Here is a 21,194-nt window from a genome sequence, read left to right on the forward strand (position 1 = left end):
AAGAGGACAAGAATTAAGACCATTAAGATGGGGGTTAATTATTATTACATAGTCAAGGCTGTGGTGGTTTGAATGGGAATGGCCCACAGAGCTCATATGTTTTAATACTTGGACCCAGTTGGTTGAACTGTTTGGAAAGAATTAGGAGGTACGGTTTGTCAGAGGTGGCCTGTCACGGGGGGGGGGGGGGGGGAGGATTGGGGGGTTTCAAAAGCTTTTCCCAGGGTTCTCTGCCTCCTACTTTTGAATCAAGATATGAGCTCTCAGCTGTTCATGCCTCGATGCCTTCACTTTCTGTTATCACAAATCTAACCCTCCGAAACCATAAGCTCAATTAAATCCTTTCTTTTATAAGTTGCCTTAGCCACAGTGTTTATCACAGCAGCGGTGAAGTGACCCAGGCAAGGGGGAAGGGGCAGAGCAGGGATGCACTGGGGGGGGGGTGACTGAGGGAAGGGGGAGGGGCAGAGCAGGGATGCAGGGGGGTGAAGTGACTGAGGGAAGGGGGAGGGGCAGAGCAGGGATGCAGGGGGGGGTGAAGTGACTGAGGGAAGGGGGAGGGGCAGAGCAGGATGCAGCTGGGGGCCAGCTTTTTAGCTGAGTACTGCGGCATGTACCTAGGAGCTTAGAAGTTCCAGCTTGGGAGGCTGAGATGAGAACTTGGGTGTTCTAGGCTAGCATGGGCTACACAGCAGGACCCCATCTCAAAAGCAAGGTGAATAGTTAAGTGACAACTGATGGTTTATTTTGGAATAAAAGGTGCTATTGTTTCCATGTGTAATGCAACTAGAAGTAATTTAATCAGGGGCTGGAGAGATGGCTCAGTGTTTAAGAGCACTGGCTGCTCTTCCAGAGGACCTGGATTTGATTTCCAGCGTCCACACGGTGGCTCACAATGGGTAACTCTAGTCTCAGGAGACCTGGGATCCACTGCCCTCTTTTGGCCTCTTGGGATTCAGGCGTGCATGTGGTGGTGATTGTACAGGCGAACACTTATATACATAAAATAGCAAAAATAGGGGTTTTTAAAGAAATAATTTAAGATGGGTGGTGGCGGCGCACGCCTTTAATCTCAGGACTCAGAGGCAGAGGCAGGTGGATCTCTGTGAGTTGGAGACCAGTTTGGTCTACAGAGTGAGTTCCAGGACAGCCAGAGCTGCCAGGCAGGCAGGCAGGCAGGCAGGCAGGCAGGCAGGCAGGCAGGCAGGCTGGAAAGAGGCTCAGTAGTTAAAAGTGCTTACTGCCTTGCTGAGGTCACAAGTCTGGTTCCCAGTACCCACATCAGATGGCTCATACCTTCCTATAATTCCAGTTCCAGACGATCCGTGGCCTCTTCTAGTCTTCATTACGCTGTACACACTATTCATATATGGCACAAACACCACACACACACACACACACACACACACACACACACACACACACACGGATGAGGTACTGTTTGTTGCCTTCAGGTCCCCAAAGCAGGCTTGCCTCCTTTCCTACCCTAAAATAGAATGCTCCATGAGCTCAGAGTGCCTCTCCTAAATATTGTGTTCCTCTGTGTGTGGGTATCCATCCGGACAGCTGTCACCACCCCGTGGGGACAAGGAAACTGGCACAAGTGTGTTGAAACTCATCACAGAGTTCTATCAGCTGCAGCACCCGTGGACAGGACAAGCCCACTCCTCAGCCCTCAGCAGGTGAGTCAGGGAGGCAGGCACTCCCAGTGCCAGTGCACACACAGGGAAGGGTGTGTGTGTGTGTGTGTGTGTGTGTGTGTGTGTGTGTGTGTGTGCGCACGAGAGAGTGCATGTGCATGTGTGCTGGAGGAAGAGGAAGTAGTCAGAATGTAGGGGAAAGGAAAAGGGGACCATCGTGTTGAGAGCAAGCTCACAGACAGACCAGGGAGCGGAGGAAGCTCCCGGAGTTAAAGCTGCACAGCTGCGGCTCAGGGATTGCTCTTTGTGTACGTGGGAGGGTGAGATGAAGGCAGACAGAAAGGGATCGATGGGCACAGGGTGATCTCCAGGCCCCAACTGGAGATGGAGTTGTGTCAGCAATGATCATCGATGAGACTGTTTGGATTCCAAGTGGGAGAATCTTGGCCAGATCCAAGACAGGAGCACAAGGGTGAGCTGAGTGTGGCTGGGGAGATGGCTCGACCCGCAGACTGCTTGCCTAGTGTGTGTGAAGTCCCTGAGTTCGATCCCCAGCATCTCATCAATGAGACATGGCGGGACATCCCAGCCCTTGGCCGGTGGAGGCAGGAGGATGCTCAGGTCATCTTCAAATACAGAGCCAGGCCATGATGCATGGGACATGTCTCAGCAACAACAAAACAAAATAAAACAAACAATAACATAAAAGGGGCTGTGGGAATGGCTCAGTGGCTAAGAGCACATAACTGCTCTTGCAGGAGACACAGCTCAGTCCCCAGCTTCCATGCCGGGCAGTTCACAGCTGCCTGTGACCCCAGCTCCAGGGAGATCTGAGTCCTCTGGCCTCTGTGGGCACCTGCACTCACATCCACGTATGCATAATTCAAAATAAATCTTAAAAAAAGTTAGCAGAAATGAACGTGAAACAAGGTTGGGTGGGTTTGAAACAGCGGCGGATCTGGGCGGAGGCAGGTAGATGACCATGATCAAAATACAAAGTGTGAAATCCCCGAAGAATTAATAAAAATAAAAAACAAGCACTCGGGAGGCAGAGGCAGGTGGATCTCTGTGAGTTCGAGGCCAGCCTGGTCTACAAGAGCTAGTGCCAGGACAGGCTCCAAAGCTACAGAGAAACCCTGTCTCGAAAAAACTAAAAAAAAAAAAACAAAAAAAAAAAAACAAAAATCAGAAACTGAAGTGGGGCAGAATGAAGGCAAGGAGCTGACCTGGGTAGCCCCCGATGTAGCTGATGGGGCATAGGGAAAGGGCCAATGTCTGAGAGCCCGTGAGGAACCGCTACCTCTCTGTGATCCCTTGGCCTCTGCAGGGGAAGATGAGCAACCAGGGAGGCCAGGAGGAAACAGAAAAGGGACTAAGGGGTGGGCTTTCTCAACAGTGAAGGGGGGGGGGGAGGGAGTTACTGACATTTTCAGTGTGGTGTTCCTACTCAGTGGACAAAACATCCTCCTAAGAACCTCCTGTGATGTGTGCCCCTCAGCCAGGACCGAGACCATGCCGAGGCGAAAGACAGCAAGGACACTGAACCTGCACCCCAGTGCTGCCCAGGGAGTACCAGATGCTTTTGGAAATGGATGGAAAGATGAGGGGCTTTCACAGATTGCCTGAGACCTGACTTGTGTTCTGCTGGCCTCTGAGGCTGCAGATATCTGACACAGCCCCCAGCCATCACCAGGTCTGCCCCAGGCAGCAGTCCCTGAGACTTGCAATGCAGGCTCCCTTGTGATCAGCTGGTCTCCAGCCTGGAGCTTCTGAGCTTGCTGGCCACAGCATCTAAAGACAGGAAGCCAGACGCTATTGGCTAACTTCGCAAATAAAGATGCCCTCAGAGAGGGAAGTGTTGGCGTCTGGTGGAATTTGCGTGGGACTGGGGGACTGAGTGGCACTTCGTTCCCATCTGCCCAGGTAAGTGCAGCGGACTCCTCCCACACCTGGGGTGGGGCCATCAGGCAAACCAGGTTACTGACTCTGTTTGCCTTCTGTGCTCATTTTCCTGAAGATGCAGATAAAACGGGGAGGGGGGGTGGGGGGTGGAGGATAAGAAGTCTTTGAGGTGTGAGTAATTCCATTTTAGGATTGTGAAGAAAGGTTCAGGTTGAACACTATCAGAAAAGAGGGGAGAGGGGCCCGATACAAAATCACATTTGGTGATAGGAAATATTGATGTTTTTTTTTTTTTTGGTTTTGGTTTTGGTTTTTCTTTTTTTTTTTCTTTTTTTTGGTTTGGTTTGGTTTTGTGATTTTTCAAGACACGGTTTCTCTGTAGCTTTGGAGCCTGTTCTGGAACTAGCTCTTGTAGATCAGGCTGGCCTCGAACTCACAGAGATCTGCCTGCCTCTGCCTCCCGATTAAAGGTGTGTGCACCACCACCGCCAGACTGGAAATGTTGATGTTTTTAAAGATTAAAATTTGTACTGTCAGTCAGACTTTGTGGTTCATGCCTCTAATCCCAGCTCTGGGACCGCTGCAGGAAGGGGATTGCTACAAATTTGAGACTAGTATAGGCTCTGTGTGAGTTCCAGGCCAGCTGGGGCTTCCCTGGGAGCCTCTTCTCTCAAGCAAACACTAACAACTATAAACATTAGTGTTGATGGTTTTTATTTCTTGCTTTAAGAAGCACTTATTCCTCAGAGACCCACACAGGAGTGTTTATAGATGAAATTAGTGGGAGATGAATGAAATGATAACTGTGAGTTGATAATCCCTAGATCTGAGTGGCAGGCACTCAGCGGTTTCCCTGACGGTACCCAGGCTTGAGAATATAAAAATAAAGGTGCTATACTGAGAATGTAGCTCGGCTGATAGAGTGCTGAGTGCTTGCCTAGAGTGCAAGGAGCCCCGGGTCCAATCCTCAGTACTACACATACGTTAGGCATGATTGCCTGCTGTGCCCACCGTGCCTGTGGTCCCAGCACTCAGGAGGAAGAGACAGGAGGGTCGGAAGCTCAAGGTCGGCCTTGGTACCTAGGAATTTTGAGGCCAGCCTGGGCTTTATGAGACCCTATATCTAATAACAATAATGATGGTGATCAATGTTCAAACTGACTTTAGCATTTTTACTGAAATACACATTTATATGGAGAAAAACTAAAAGAATATTATGCCTGAGTCTGTAAAGTTACATAGTTTTATGGACTTTTTTCCCTTTTCTTAAATTCCACTCTGGTAACATCTTCAGCTGTTATAATGAACATTTTTGGCATTTATAATAAACTTGGCGCAAGCTCATTCCTCAGTTTCATAAATGCTCATAACCGTGTCTCAGGACTCAGGCGTCTGAGCCACTAGGAAAGGTGGTCTCCGGAAGGAAATGGTAAGAACAGACCTTGTCCCTGCTTGACACAGGCAGACCCTTCCAGAGGCCCCCTGAGAGCAGCTGCAGCTGGCTTTCCCTCAAGGGTTGTGTTATCATCTGGCAAACACAGACCCCAAGTGCCTGCAGCCTTGCTCTGGGCATTTATAGCCCAGTCCAGAGAAAGGCTGAGAGTTGGGAATTCTCCCTCCCTTCTTCCTTTTCCCTCCCTCCCTCCCAATTCCCCTAATTTTTTCTGTCCCTACTAGTTGAAATATAATACTTGAGGTAGGAAGAAATTGAGTCAAATGTAAAGACGCTCAGACCATAAGAAAACACTCTGCTCAGGCAGGTCATAAGGGGACTCTGAGCCTACGGGGAGAAAACTAGGCTAGAGCAGGCCCTGACCTGTTGAGCCTTGGGAACTGTGAGAGCCAGCAGGGTGGGGGCAGTGACTGGACTCAGGGGCTTCTGGAAAACAGAAATAGCCCCAGGAAAGAGTGTAGGGTGACTTCCAGACAGAAGTGATCATAGGTCACCCACCACAGATAGGACCCCTGGGGCAGCAGGGACAACCCATACCCAAGCCTAGTCCAGTGAAGCTGTAGGTCTATGGGGGTTACTACAGGACCGTGCCCTTGAGTTAGTGGAGCTCACCCTGGTGGGTGCCCACTCATCAGAGCTGTGTCCTGGGAGCTCCTCCACCAATTGCTGGCAGCTACTCGAAGTAAGACTCCTCTCCCCAGAGATGGCCTGCAGCTTCCTGACAGGGAGTAGGATTCCTGCAAGTTTACCTGAATCCTGTGTGCCTTGCTCCTCCCACGTGAGAACAAAACTAGCCACACAACAGAAGACCAGAGTAGCTTCTCTTCTCCTGCCCCTCGGATTGGCTTGGTTTTACAGATGAATGCTGGGACAGAAAAATAGTGTCAGGCCCAGGCTGACCAACCTGGCCCTTCATGCACCTCTGTTTCCTGGGAAGAACCTACCCATGCTAATCCGGTTAAAACCTACCCACCCTGCACTTTGGCTGACCCCATGGCAGAGAGAGGACAGGGGAAGGGGTGCTGCTGGTCCTTGGGATGCTGCAGTCCAGACTTCGGACTTTGGACATTGCCCTTGGCAATACTACACAGTGCTTGACTGTACCGAGTAGGTAGGACCCAGGCAAGGGAGTGTATAGTGAAGGTTAGAGTGTGGTATATAAAGTCCCAAACACTCTGCATGGACAGTCTTTGGCTCTTCAAAAGCAGTAAAGGGCTTGCAAGGGGGATAAAGGCACCTGTGACAAGCTTGACTGCTTGAGTTTGAGCCTGAGAGAAGCATGGTAGAAGGAAAGTCCTGACGCCCTCAAGATGTACTCTGACCACATACTGCAGCATGTGCAATAACGTACACACATACATATAAAAAATAAATAAATGCACTTTTAAAAACAGTTTCTGTCTGCTGCTTCAGGGAGAGTGAAGCTCCATCACTTCAGGGATCTTAACTTCACTGACTACTCCCAAAGGAGTTGTTAAGGACCCCAAGTCATAGGACCAGGCGAGAAGACATCATGCTTCCTTTGGTTTTCCTTGGTAGGAAATGACCTAATGATGACCTAAGGATCTCCCGCTTCTGAGACACCTGGGCACCTGTCATCAAGGTTGGCTAGGGCTCGGGCCCCATCGCCAGTTCCAAATCAACTTTTAGTTCCTTCTTCTCCCAAGTCCACTGTGCAAGGGTGGCCATGTGAAGCATGGTCTGCCACTTGTGCCTCCCCAACCCAGCCTCCAGCCCGGAGTCCTAAGCCTGAAGACTTCCAAACCAGGCCCTCAGAATGAGCTGCGAACTCACACTGCTCCAAAGCAGGCTGGAGAGGAGTGGGGTGGGGCGATGGGGCCCGAGCCCTAGCCAACCTTGATGACAGGTGCCCAGGTGTCTCAGAAGCGGGAGATCCTTAGGTCATCATTAGGTCATTTCCTACCAAGGAAAACCAAAGGAAGCCTAGGGTTTCTGACTGAGCCTGGGGTCAGCCTTTCCTCCCCGGGGCACCTAAACTGTAAACCGCCTAGCAGGCTAAAGGCCAAGTTCCATCCCCAGAACCCACATAAGAAACCCTGGTGTGGCCATGTGTGTTGTAAAGTCAGCGCTGAGGAGGGAGAAATGATCCCTGGGGCTCACAGGCCAATCAGCCTGGACTACCCAGAAACTTCCAGGACAATGAGAGACCCTGTCTCAAGAAAGAAGGTAGGAAGTGCCGAGGAATGATACACACACGCACAAGTAGGTTCGCCCACACACATGCACGGCACATGCTTACATCCCCATACTCACCACAAGCACACACATGCAAACACATACCACACCTATGCAAATACCACACACATGCACAAACCACACATATACACATAACACACACACAATGCATACATACACACATGCACACCACACAATGAAAAGAACCTCGCTAGGACCCCCAAAGCCCCCCTCATGCCCCTGCCCTTACCCAAATGTTACTGGAAGTTGCCCCTCCATGTAGCAGACACAGAACTCAGTAACTCATCAATATTTCCAAAACGCAATTCTGTAAGAGAGTGACGGCCAGACAACGGGACTAGTGGGACTAAATGAGCAGCTTGCAGAAACGGAAGGTGGGTTATGTAAGCCTTTCCTGCCTGCACCAGGTCACATCCAGATGTCTGTCTGTCTCAGATGTCTGTCTGTCTCAGACGTGTGCTCCATCCTCAAGGCAAGAATCATTTGCAAAGCCGTTGGTTTTCTGCAGCTGAGTGCCGTAAATGAGCTCACACAGCAGAAGACGGTTTGGCCCCACTGCGCTAGAGGGGACTTCAGTCATGCTGTCGTGTGTCTGCTTCAAAGTCCTCAGGAATTTTTTTTTTTACAGGGTCTCTGCATAGCCCTGGCTGTTCTGCAACTCACCCTATAGACCAGGTTGACCTTGAATTTACAGAGATCTTCCCACCTCTGCCTCCCGAGTACTTGGGTTAAAGCCAGCACACCCTACTTAACTCTCCTTTTTAAAAATAAGCTTTGTAGCCCAGGGAGGGAGCTTTGTAGCCCAGGGCGCACGCCTTTAATCCCAGCACCGGAGAGTCAGGAGGATCTCTGTGACTTCACGGTCTGCCAGGTCTACATTTCCGAGGACAACAGCCTGAACCCTGTCTCAAAAACAAAACAACACCACCAAAAATTAAGCTTTATTATACAAAACCCTGCAAGTAATTAAAAAAATCACACACCAAAATTAATCAGACCAAAAGTTTATGAAGCATGATGAACTTATTCACAGCTTGAGCTGGCGTTTGAATTTTCCTCTGACTCCACAGATGTCAAAGATGTCAAAGTCTCTTTATGGCTGACTCAATTGACCAGAGTGTGCTATCCTCGACCAGCCCTAGGAGACTTTGAGACAGGAACCCCTCCCCCCATGGCCCAGAGACACACTCAGTTGCATCCCTGTCCTTGAGGTGATCGAGAGCTGGTCATGAAGCAAGCGGACCTGGCAGCATGTGCGTGCCTGTGAAGTCAGCATCAGGTGTCTGCAGGCATTTCCGCCTTGGTTATTCAGGTGATTATTTTTACCTAGAACTCACCCATCTGGCCAGGCTGTCTGACCAGGGAGCCCCAGGATCCCTGTCTTCACCTCCCCAGTGCTGGATTACAAGTACATCACCACGTTTAGCTTTGTTGTTGTTGTTTTTTGAGGCAGAGTTTTTCTGTGCAGCCCTGGCTGTCCTAGAACTCCCTCTGTAGACCAGGCTGGCCTCAAACTCAAATATTCACTTGCCTCTGCCTCTCAAGTGTTGGGATTAAAGGTGTGCGTCACCACTACCCAGCCACGTTTAGTTTAATATGGATTTGGAGGCTGGAACTCAGGTCTTACAACAAAGAGTTTGCAGAGCAAGTGCTTTGCTGACTGAGCCATTCCCCAGCCCTCAACAGCGTTCTTGGTGATGTGAACTCACTGTCCACCCTTGAAAGTTCATTGGCTCTGTCCCGAGGAGAACAACCGTCCTACATTAGCGACAGGAGGTTGCTTGGAGCCGAGTGCTGAAGCTCCCACACCCCTACAGAAATTGGAAGATGGGGCTGTGTGCTTGCTGCTCGTATTTCTAAATCACAATGCCCAGGTCCTGGAGAAAGGTGTTCCTCCAAAACAGTGGACCGAAGGCCCTGCGGGTTCCAGGACCCACACATCCAGGAAGAAGTTATTTACAGATGCTCTGAAGTGACAGTTTTAAAAGAGAAAGGGACCGGAGAAAAGGACCTTCCCTTCTTTTCAGCAGGCTGGATTATGCCTCTTAGCCTTCACCTCTGTTTGCTCTTAAACATATGTAGGGAGTCTGTCTGCCAGTGCTAAGATCATCAGAGTGAAGAGCCCCCTGAGGAAATCGGGTTCAACACCACTTAGTTACCTGGTGCTGGTTCAAGCTTCTCAAGCCTGACCCTGAGACGCTCTTTAAGCATTCTTAAGTACAGTACCATTTTGGAAAAATGTTTCCCAGTAACAATGATCTCCATCCATGTGCACGATAAAGCTAGGGCATGACCACATTAAAAAAAAAAAAACTCTTTTGAAAAGTGTGTGTGAGCATGAAGATGGGGTCTATAGTTTAAGGGCTGAGGGTCTGGTGTGGTCTCAATTATACAGACAGCGGAAGGGATGGCCTCTACTGTCTGAGAAACAAAGATAAAGTTCTAGGGAGGGAGAGTCTGGGATGAGCACAGTAGCTGGGGGATTCGGGTGAGGCCTGGCCCTGCAGATAACATTACATCCATTCCCAGCCTTCTGGGGCGGGGGGGGGGGGGGGACGGGTCCACGCATCCTTTCCCCTGCAGAGATAAGCTGTGTACTTCACCTTCCTGGCTTCCCTAGAGCTCATCTGAGAACGAGGACCCCTCTTCTCATACACTCTGTGTGACTTAATTAACATGGGCTCGGTGGCTCATACCTTTTATACCGGTAGTCAGGAGACTCAAGCAGAGGATTGCAATGAGTTTGCTTGGGTTTTTTCTTCTTGTTGTTTTTTGTTTTATTTCAATTTGGTTTGGTTTTTCAAGACAGGGTTTCTCTGTAGCTTTGGAGCCTGTCCTGGAACTTGCTCTGTAGACCACGCTGGCATCTAACTCACAGAGATCCACCTGCCTCTGCCTCCTGAGTGCTGAGACTAAAGACATGCACCACCACTGCCCAGCTTGCAATGAGTTTGAGGCCAACAGAGACTAAATAGGGAGTTCTGGGTCAGTATGGGTGATGGTGGGAGATACTGCCTCAAAAACTCCTACACTAACCAGAATTTTATTATTAAAAAGCTACCCTGTTTCTCCATTACTTAAAAAAGTGACGAAATATTTCCTTTTAAATTTTCACAGTTTTATTTTGATAGAAATACACAAATACCACAGAGCGCTTTAAAGAGGAAAAGGGAGGGAGAAGTGTCAAACCTCAAATAATGGCATGCTTGAGAGAGAAGGTAACTCCTGTACTTTCCCGTCAGAGTTCCCTTGTGTATGCTTTTGGCTTTGCAGGGGACCTTTGATCTGGGTGAAGCCCTGCTGGGTAGTGCTGTCGCGATCCTTTGCATGAACTCATAGCTAGCTATGGGAACAGAGGGTCCGCTGACTTGCGCAGGAAACCGGGTGGACATTGAAAATGTCCCTCCTGCTGCAGCCTCTGCTCTCTGAACCCTGAGACACGTGTGCTAATAAACAATAAACAAACAAACAAAGCAGGGCTGTCAGAGACTGGAGACCCAGCTCTGTCAGGAGAGCACTTGTGCCGCAGACGTGGGGACCTGCATTCAACCCGCAGAACAAACTAGAAAGCCACACTTAGGGACCCAGGAGAGTGACGATCTAAAGGGAGACACTGGCTTTAGAAATCAATCAGCAGGATGTGGAGCAGAAAGAGAGGGGGAGCCTCCTAGGAAGATGCCAGCCAGAAGAACGTGGCCGCCTAAGGAGAAGGGAAGCTTAGAGATGGGGAACTGATTGGGAGCCTGGGTAAGGGTACCCCCACCCCACAAGGAAGGCTAAAAATAAAGGAGTGGGCATGAGGAAAGGAAGTGGACCAGGACGGGCGGGAGGAGTGAGGAAGTTTCATGAAGTGGGTCGTATTGAAGTCATTTCTACTTGGATCTAGCCCAGCAGTTCTCAACCTCCCTAATGCTGAGACCCTTTAACACAGTTCCTCGTGTCGTGGTGACCCCAGCCATAAAATTATTTTTGTTGCTACTTCATAACTGTAATTTTGCTGCTGTTATGAATGGTGATGCAAATGCCTGTGTTTTCTGACGGTCTTAGGGGACGCCTTTGAAAGGTACGTCCAGCCCCCAAAGGGTTGTGACCCACGGGATGAGTACCACTGATCTAGAACGTTCCAAGCTCTGCTTCTTGGCTCAACGCAGACTCTCTAGTTCAATACCAGCTAGTAAAACCACCGGTTAACTGCCAGATAGGACAGAGGCCTGAGAACGGCTTCCAGGGATTCGTGGGAAGTTTTTGATGGATGTGTTTGGGTCGGGGAAGTGAGAACATTTATGTATACATTTGTGTGTGCAAGCATGCATGCATGTGAGCACGAGAACACGCATGCAAGCGAGTGTATGTGGTGCATGTGCGTGTGCATGTGCTTGTGCGTGTGCACCCAGAGGCCAGAAGAAAACATGGAGTACCCTGCTCTGTCACTCTTCACCTTATTCCTTTGGACAGGGTCTCTTCCTGAACCTGGGGCTAGGCTGGCAGCCAGCAGTCCCCAGCAATCCTCCTGCCTCCACCCTCCATGGTGATGGGTTATGAGTGTGGGCATGCTCAGGTGCACATGTCTGTACATGCATGTGGAGGCCAGAGGTCAGTCTCACGTGTTATTCCTCAGGCACTCTCTACCTTGTTTTCAGATCATCTCTCAGTGGGATCTGAGGCTTATGATTAGGCCGGGCTGACTGGCCCGTGAGCCCTGGGTATCTGCCTCCCCGGTGCTGGGATGACAAGCCTGCACGATCACACAAGCCTTTCTTTCAGTAGTTCTGGATATCTTCATGTTTGCACAGCAAGACTTTTACTGGCTGAGCTCATGGGATCTGTGTTCTTGCCTGAGTTGTAAGGCACCGCCTTAGCTGTTTGGCTGATGCTCCATCCTTTGGGTGCTATGCCCACACCAGCCCCCAAGTACGCTTCCTGTGACCCTGAAGTAAGATCCTGCTGAGAGAATCCTGCCGAGGAATACCTTGTCGGGTTTTTACCTTTGCTTTCTACTGTCCACTGCTTCCAAGGCATTGGGGCAGGCCTTTGACCTCAGGCTGGCCTTTGCCTCATTACGTAGCCCAGGCTGGCCTCAAACTGAAGATCACCCTAGATTTCTGGCTCTACTCCATCTATAGCCAGGAAGTCCTATCTTTAGGTTCACTTTCCAATCCTCTGAATATCTCAGGAGACCCTGGATGGGGTGGGAGTGGGAAGGCTTGCCAGGTCAGACCAGAAGTTGCTTTGCTCTCGCTCTCGGGCTGGAGGATGAGTCAAGGGAAAGGCGTGTTCTTCACTGATGTGAGGTTTCCACCTTGAGTGGAATCCTCGTGCTCTGGGGTTCATCTGCTGAACCCAGCGAGCTGACACAGCCCACGAGCCCCTTCCAGGTAGATAAAGGAGACGTCACCGCTGACTCACGTAGCTGAGGCATCGCTGCTTCTCACCGTCTGCCCAGAAGACACGGTGTCTGTCCCACCAACAGACGCAGCCACTGGGATGGGGGAGAGAGGACCTTTCCCAGACTGTTCCGGCTGCCCTGCTGATGCCTGGCCAGCCTCTGCTGGGACCCCACGTGGTGAGGCTTACTTTACTGCTCCAGGTCTCCTACTGTTCCTATTCATTCAGCACACAGGGTCCCTACAGAGCTCTCAAGTCTTAGGGCCCAGGCCCCACAGCCACCAAAGATACCTGCATTACTGCTGCAACTCCCCTCCAGGAGGCAGACAACTGGGCGGTGTCACTTTCTCAGAGCCTGTCACTGTGCTGGATGGCTACTTATTTAGTTTGTCATAAAATCCATATTTTTGTTGGTTTCTAATATTGAAAGCCAATCAATTAAAATAGTTTCCTAGTGGAGAATACTTACATGGCTAAGACAGAAATCCAAGTATATATAATAAAAATCTAATCTCCTTTTCCCCTCCTTTAGTCTCCAGAATTGCCCCATGACACTGCTGCTCCCACCGCGAGTTTGTCCCTCCAGAGATATTCAGACCCTCTTACACACAGCCTTTTCCAACCTTTTCACAAATGGCAGCATCCTGCATCATGGGACCTCACGTGGCTCTCGGGGTTTTGTGTTGAAGCAGGTGTTTGGTGTCTTGCTCAGGCTCACCGTGGTTCAGTTTGCTCTGTCTGGACTGAATAGAGCTTCATAAAGGGCGCCTTTCTCTCCCCCATGTTCAAAATGAAAAGGAGATGGTGCATTCTTTGTGTCAGTGAAAAAAAATCATATCTTCAAATACCAAATTTCCGCCATGCCCAGGGTCCAACCGTACGTGAGTCTCCACGGCCTGGGTGTGTCTAAAGGTCAGAAGGTCTCTGCAAGTGTCTGTTGTGAGTAACATTGGAATAGACTCTCTCCTTAGAAACAGTCCTAGTCTTGCAGAGGGACCCCCAAACCCAAAGGCTCCAAGCTACCCACGGGCTAAGCTCCAACCTCTGTGAGTCCACAGAAGTCGTGGGGCTGGGAGAAGGATCCCAGGCACGAAGAGGCAGAGCAGTGTTTCCCAACTTTGGCCTCCTCTTGGGGTCAGCTTTGCTAACTTTTCACACTGGAAGGAGGAAGAATATGACTGTCCTGGGGTCCCTCATGTATGACCTCTTTCATATTGCCTCATGGCATGCCCTCCCATGCCAGGGAAGACAAGCCTGTGTTACAAGCATCATGGACTAAGTAGCAATTCCTGCTTGCTCATCTGTCAACCATAGACATATGAAATTACACGTTTTAGGGGTTATTGATTTATTTTCTGACTTCCTAGCTTATATTTAAAACAGAGTCTCCAATACCCCAGACTGGACTGAAACTTGCTATGCGTCCAGGCGTGAGGTGAGATAACCTTGAGCTCTGACCCTCCTGCCTCCATCTCTCCCAGCTGCTGGGATCACAGGCACATCCCAGAGAGCTCAGTTTGTGTGGTGCTGAGGATCCAACCCAAGGCTTTGGGCTTCCTAGGCAAGCGCTGTAACCACACAGCCACGGCCTCGGCCTCGGTCTCGAGGTGATGGTGGCTGAGTTCAGAAAGTGCTGTGTGGCAGCGACTGGTCCTGACCAACTTGATGCTGAGTGGGCGGCAGCAGAGGCTCCCTCAGAGAGCAGGGTCTCGCAGCTTGAAGCAAGGAACGCCCATGCTTTTCCTAGAGTTGAGGGCTCCATCGCAGCCTGGGTGGGCCAGAGCAGGTAGCCTCAGCCCAGTCCATCGCGAAGAGGCTGGCGAAGAGGCAGGTGATGCAGGAAGGTAGCCATGGGTGGACCTGGGTGAAACCATCTTGAACAAGGTGCGGTGGGTGTGGAAACTCCCTCTGTTAAAAACCATGAGCTCGGTTTTTTCCGTTTCTATGGGGAAGGAGGCATCCAGGAAGTGTGCTCTGAGATGCCTTCAGACTTCTAAGGGTTCTGTCTGTGGTTTCAAGAAGCAGATGAGCAGGGCCTGGAGGAGCAGTACGGAGTGAGCGACCAGCACACCCTGGTTGGGAAACAAATGGGAAGGGGACAGTTTTATTACCCAAGCTATGGAGAAATGTCCTCTTTTCCCATTCTTGCCCTTAAGGAAATAAGGAAAAGAATAAGGGATGGGTTAGGGCTGGGAATAACTGGATAGATTAGCCACTCAAACCAAGGGCAGCAGGCTGGCTGAAGCCATCCTCTGCCTGAGGTCAGCTGGTCCCTCTGTAAAAAGAGAGCCTGGGATACAGCAATGCTTCCTCTTTACTGGATTGGCTGTGAGATGGTCAACCCAGAGTGGTTGGGATGGAGGCCTTTCCCACACAGAACTAAACCCGGGAAAGTCCAGGGTGCCGTGAAACAGGAGTGGGGGACTATGCTGGTTATTTTCCTCATGGCTGGTGACCCGACGAGAAGCGACTCACAGGAGAGAGAGATCACAGGTTCTTCTGTGTCTGTGATGGAAAGCATTCTTGGCTCTAGGCTGCAAGCTTTTCCTCTTAGGAAAACAAGCGTCTCTGTGGTCTTAGCACTCAAGCTGGACAGTACTGAACGTTGCCTCATGGTGCCTTCTGACCTCAACAGGGTGGCCCTTCCTCCCCTATAGGAGGTGATGGGATTATTCTGGGAGCCCTGGGGAGCCGAGGTGGCAGGAGCTTCAGGTGCTCACAGGCATCTGCGAGTTGGGAAGCGGAGAGCAGTGTGCGGCAGATCTGCTCACTGACCCCAGCCTGTGAAACTGCTCCATCCACATTCAGAGTGGGGTGTTTGTTTGTTTGTCTATTTGTTTGTTTTCTTAAAGGCAGGGTGTCTCTGCGTAGCCCTGGCTGTCCTGGAACTCACTCTGTAAACCAGGCTGGCCTTGAACTAGGATATCCATTTGCCTTTGTCTCCCAAGTGCTGGGATTAAAGGTGTGGCCACCACTGCCCAGCTAGAGTGGGTCTTCCTACCTTGTTAAAATCCCTCCCATGGGGCTCAGGAGTTTAGAGCATTTGCTGCTCTTCCAGAGGTCCTGGGTTCAATTCCCGCTGCCCACATGATGGCCCCAGCCATCTGTAACTCATTTCAGTGAATCCAACACCCTTTTCTGGTCAGGCACACACATGGTACCCAAATATGCATGCAGGAAAAATATCTGCACACATAAAATAAACAAATCTTGCTGGATGGTGGTGGCGCATGCCTGTAATCCCAACACTTGGAAGACGGAGGCAGAGAGATCTCTGTGAGTTGAGATCAGCCTGGTCCCAAGAGTGCATTCCAGAACAGCATTCCAGGGATGCATATTGAGACCCTGCTTCAAAAATAAGAAATGTTTTAAAAGATAGAATGAATATAGAATAGATAGAATTTAGTAGACCCCCAGCCAGTGTTTGTTTCCTCCTGTCTGCACACAGCCAGAGAGAATTGCAATCTTCTAAGGGTAATATGGCTGTGTTTCCCCTTCTGCTCCAGGCCCTCACCATGCCCACCATCTTCCCGGAATTGGATCTGGAGAACTTTGAGTACGATGATTCTGCCGAGGCCTGTTATGTGGGCGACATTGTGGCCTTTGGGACCGTCTTCCTGTCCATCTTCTACTCCCTCGTCTTTGCCTTCGGCCTGGTGGGAAATCTGTTGGTGGTACTCGCCCTCACCAACAGCCGGAAGCCCAAGAGCATCACCGACATCTACCTCCTGAACCTGGCCTTGAGTGACCTGCTCTTTGTGGCCACCTTGCCCTTCTGGACTCACTACTTGGTCAGCGAGGAAGGCTTCCACAACGCCGTGTGCAAGCTCACCACTGCCTTCTTCTTCATCGGCTTCTTTGGGGGCATATTCTTCATTACCGTCATCAGCATCGATAGGTACCTGGCCATTGTCCTGGCCGCCAACTCCATGAACAACCGAACGGTGCAGCATGGTGTCACCATCAGTCTGGGCGTCTGGGCGGCGGCCATCTTGGTGGCGGCACCCCAGTTCATGTTCACAAAGAGAAAGGAAAACGAGTGTCTGGGTGATTACCCCCAAGTCCTCCAGGAAATCTGGCCCGTGCTCCGCAACTCGGAAGCAAACATCCTGGGCTTCGTGCTGCCCCTGCTCGTCATGAGCTTCTGCTACTTCCGAATCCTCCAGACTCTGTTTTCCTGCAAGAATCAGAAGAAGGCCAGGGCCATCCGGCTCATCCTCCTCGTGGTGGTGGTCTTCTTCCTCTTCTGGACACCCTACAACATCGTGATCTTCATGGAGACTCTCAAATTCTACAGCTTCTTCCCTAGTTGTGACACGAAGAGGAACCTGAGGCTGGCCCTCAGTGTGACGGAGACAGTGGCGTTCAGCCACTGCTGCCTCAACCCCCTCATCTACGCCTTTGCTGGGGAAAAGTTCAGGAGATACCTTGGACACCTGTACAGGAAGTGCCTGGCTGTGCTGTGCTGCCGTCCTGTCCACGTCAACTTCACACCGGAATCCCAGCGGAGCAGACAGGAGAGCATCCTGAGCAGCTTCACTCGTTACACAAGCGACGGAGAGGGCTCTCTCCTGCTCTGAAAGGCCTGGACCCCACTGCGAGCCCAGACTCTCTCCTGCTCTGAAAGGCCTGGACCCCACTGCAAGCCCAGACTCTCTCCTGCTCTGAAAGGCCTGGACCCCCTGCGAACCCAGACTTCGACTCTGACTCCGGGTAATGAAGACAGACTTTCTCCTGCTGTGTCCTATGTGCAAGAAACATGGACTAGATGCCTACAAAACAACCCCACAGTGTTTTTGAAAAATTTTTGTTCAATTCATGAACAATACACATATTGTTGGCTGTAAATGCTGAACACTGGGGCTTATGCGTGACAAGGCTTCTAACCCGATTGGATAAGTCACAAGGGGTGGCGAGGGTCATTCACGTGATCATGTGGGGGAGAGGCTGATTAAATCCTCAGACTGAGAGGAAACCAAGCTTTGAATCCAGCTAGAACGTCCCCTCTCTGGCCTTCAGCCTCTGAGTACTGACAGGCCATCCAGACACACATTCCATAGCCTCAGCGTCAGAGAAGGACCTGGTCTCTCTCTGATTTCAAGGTCAGCATTTCCAGGGAAGGACTTCCACTGGCCAAGCTGTGTCACGTGCGCATCCCTTGATTCCTCTTGAGGAAGAGACCTGGTCAGTCATCCTCATCAACATAGACCATGAGACCCTATTTGGACAAGTTCAACAGAACTGCCATATATGGGCTGCCTGTGCATGCTTCAGCATTGCCAGGGCATTCATTCATTCATTCATTCATTCATTCATGGAAATAGAACTGATCTAAGATATTATTGGAACCTGAAGGCTGGAGGTTGAGGAAGATATATTTCTAAGAAATTGGAGGGTGGGAACTACCCTGATAAGACAGAACAAGATCGGCTCCTCTGCCTTACGACGGGACTGACTAACCCAGGCTCTCCCCTCAGCAACCAGCCTGTGTCTACTGCCAGCTTCTTAATTAAACCTATCTTGAGAATGTCCTGAAAATTCCAAGGGCTCCCACTGACCACTGCATCAAATGTAAACTCAAGTGCCTGGCCTCTGAGACCAGAGACATAAGATGCAGTTCTAAAAATAGACTCTACACTGCCTCCTCCTCCTTCCCAAAGGACCCCACCCACGCTGCTGCCAGGTCCCTTCCATTTGTCTTTACCCATATCCCTCCGCTTCTCTCAACACCCCCAACTGGGGGGAAGGCAGGAGATAGAAAGAATCTCACCCCAGAGTGAAGGGATGGATTTATATCCCAGCTCTGTCACTTGTAATTGGGGAGACCGGAACCAACAGAGCTTCAGCCCCTCACCTATAAAAGGGGGACAGTGATGGCCTCATCTATTCTAGCACGGCAAATCAGCCAGGAATTTAGCTTCCCCTGTGTCTGGCACTGTTGAGCTGCCTCTGAGTGACAGCACAGATGGAGTGGGAGGAGCCTGCGGGAGACAGCCAGACAAGAGACCCCCATTCCCACAGTGATGCTCAGCGGCACCTAGATCTACAGACCCCTAACCATCTCCCTGCTGTCAATCAAGAGCAGCTTGCTTTCTGCCCTCAACCCGAAAGCATCATGTGGTCTAACCACAGGAGACCCTCACAGGTGCACCCACTGACTGGGGACTGCACAGTTCTGTAACTTGCATTCTAAAAAGCGCTGGGTCCCAATTGCTCTCTGTTCCGGTGTAGCACTGTAATAACCATTTGGAAGTCTTCCCCCCCCGCGACGGTGGCACTGAGGAAGCTGTGGCATGTCGCTCACTGTGGCGTGTCTGATATCTCCTTGGCAGTCTGCATGTTTGTTCCAAGGGCGGCAGACAGAGTCACAGCCCTCACAGGCACGTCCAGCATGTTGACATTGCAACACAATGCTGTCTTCTACAGCGGTCACAACTGAGAACCTCAAAATTTAGTTACCAAAGTGGGGAGACGGGAAAGATGGCTCAGTGGTTAAGAGCACTGGCTGCTACTCCAGAGGACTGGGGTTCAATTTCCAGAACCCACTTAGTGTCTAACAATGGTCTTTAACTCCAGTTCCAGGTGATCCAACAGCCTCTTCTGGTTTCTGAGAGCACCAGGCAAACACGTGGTGAACACACATACATGCACAAAAAATAAGTAAAAACAAAAACAAAACCATGTTTGGTTTTTCAAGACAGGTTTTCTCTATGTAACCCTGGCTGTCCTGAAATTCTTTGTAGACCAGGCTGGCCTAGAACTCATAGAAATCACCTGCCTCGACCTCCCAAGTGCTTAAAGGTATTAAAGGTATATACCACCATGCCGGGCTTAGTAAATAAATTTTTTTATTTCAAAAGTCTCATAGGTTTCAAGTAAGTTTATGTTGGTGTTGCTCCGTGGTCACTGCTGTCTGGGGCTGCATGGCTAGACACACCTACACTACATCTATTGTACTTATAATTCTGTTGATACACATTTGGTTTCCTTCCTATTTTTAGCAAATACAAATCCCACAGCTCTTTAATCTGTGGAATTTTCTTTGTCCTGTTCAGTTATTTCTACCAGATAAGTTCTTTGCCAGGGGATAACTGCACCAAAGGGTGTGGAATGCTTCAGCTCCTCTCTCCAACTATATGCGATTTTATCAAAAAGCAAAGTCTACCCACGGCTTTAAATCACAACACTCCTGAAGCAGAGGCAGGTGGATCTCTGTGAGTTCAAGGCCAGCGATCAGCCTGGTTTACGGAGCAAGACCCTGACTCAAAAAAGGGGGAGGGACATGAAAAGCTCTATAGGACAGGCCAACTAGTCCTGAGTCTGAGGCATCATCATCATCTTGACTAATCAGGAAGTAATGGCATCTGCAAGTCTGTCAGATGCAGCCATATTGTCTCTCTGCAACGCCACCTTGAACGCCAACCACAGTAAAAGCTGTTTCAGCTTCTTTGAAAAGTTTTAACCCTGACTGACTGATCAATTGCGTGTATATGTGTAAATGTGTATGTGTGTGTGTGTATGCGTGTGTGTGTGCCCATGAAGGAACTCAGAAGACAAATTGCAAAAATCAAGGTTTTCCTTCCATCAGGTAGGTCCTGGGATCAAACTCATGTTGTGGGGATTGGTGACAAGTGTCTTTATCTGATGAACCATCTCTCTAGGTCCCATTTAGATTTTGGTGCATATATATAACCTTCATTTGATAATGACAATTTGCTACTAAAAAGCACATATTCCATACGACATAGGAGCTGGGCTCCAGAGAAGTTTCCAAGGCGGTGAGACCATAGCTCTGCCCTCAGGGATTTTATTTTTGAGATTGAGTCTCAGTGTGTATCCCTGGCTTGCCTGGAACTTGGAGATCTGCTGCCTCTGTCTCTGAATGCTGGGTTTAAAGGTGTGCCCACCACACTAGGCTTGATCTCTGTAGACGGAAGCATTTAGAACATGCTTGCTTGCTTGCTTGCTTGCTTGCTTGCTCAGAGGTAACAATGTCTGACCCAAGACTTTAGAGATAAGAATTTCTCTGGGTAAGGAAGGGTCTGTAGTGCTAGGAGGATAGGTGTGAGTTCGTGTAAGAACACAAGGCTTTTAGAACGCAAGCTAATCCCACAAAGACGGGGGTGGGGAGGGGGGGTGTAAGACATCAGTAGCACAGCTAGAAGGACATTTCCTGGCCTTGCATTGCTGCATGTGGGGTTTGCTCAGCCAGCAGAGGGTGGTGTCCAAGCTGCTGCTCCTTCGATGCCAGATCCTCATTCCAGCTGTTGAACCCCAAGAGTGTTCATTAAAGTTGAACCTCTTTCTGGACTCCATGTGGGGAAGAACAAACAATTCTGACCTGAGAAACAAAAGTAGGGAAGCAAATGCTTTCTTTTCTACAAACCAATTAACTGCACTGAGCAAGCGAGATGGCTCAGCGGATAAAGGGGCTTGCCACCAAGCCCGTCAACTTGAGTTCAATCCTCCGGCTCACAGGGTACAAGGAGTGGAGAAACAACTTCCACTTAGCTCCACACAGGTGCTGTAGCGTGTGTGTGTGCTCTCGAGCGTGTGTGTGCGCGCGCACACACACACACACACACACACACACACAC

At 50.1% G+C, this 21,194-nt stretch overlaps 1 protein-coding gene across 2 annotated transcripts; it reads left to right on the plus strand.

The window, feature by feature from the left end:
• Window positions 1-3,085: 3,085 nt before the first annotated feature.
• Window positions 3,086-19,624, plus strand: Cx3cr1 (C-X3-C motif chemokine receptor 1). Of its 2 annotated transcripts, XM_075964152.1 has the most exons (3): window positions 3,086-3,563; window positions 16,104-17,224; window positions 17,269-19,624. In XM_075964152.1, the coding sequence occupies exon 2, from the start codon at window positions 16,113-16,115 to the stop codon at window positions 17,175-17,177; it is 1,065 nt and encodes a 354-aa protein (XP_075820267.1). In that variant the 5' UTR covers window positions 3,086-3,563; window positions 16,104-16,112; the 3' UTR covers window positions 17,178-17,224; window positions 17,269-19,624. The 2 variants fall into 2 exon arrangements, with proteins under 2 accessions (XP_075820267.1, XP_075820266.1); XM_075964151.1 differs by having other exon boundaries at window positions 3,097-3,563; window positions 16,104-19,624.
• The last annotated feature ends 1,570 nt before the right edge of the window (window positions 19,625-21,194 follow it).

The sequence above is a fragment of the Microtus pennsylvanicus genome, chromosome 3, assembly GCF_037038515.1.
Source record: "Microtus pennsylvanicus isolate mMicPen1 chromosome 3, mMicPen1.hap1, whole genome shotgun sequence".
Taxonomy (NCBI): domain Eukaryota; kingdom Metazoa; phylum Chordata; class Mammalia; order Rodentia; family Cricetidae; genus Microtus; species Microtus pennsylvanicus.

Bases quoted from the DNA above. Each gene is read 5' to 3' on its own strand.
- Cx3cr1 (XM_075964152.1), top strand. From the start codon at position 16,113: ATGCCCACCATCTTCCCGGAATTGGATCTGGAGAACTTTGAGTACGAT.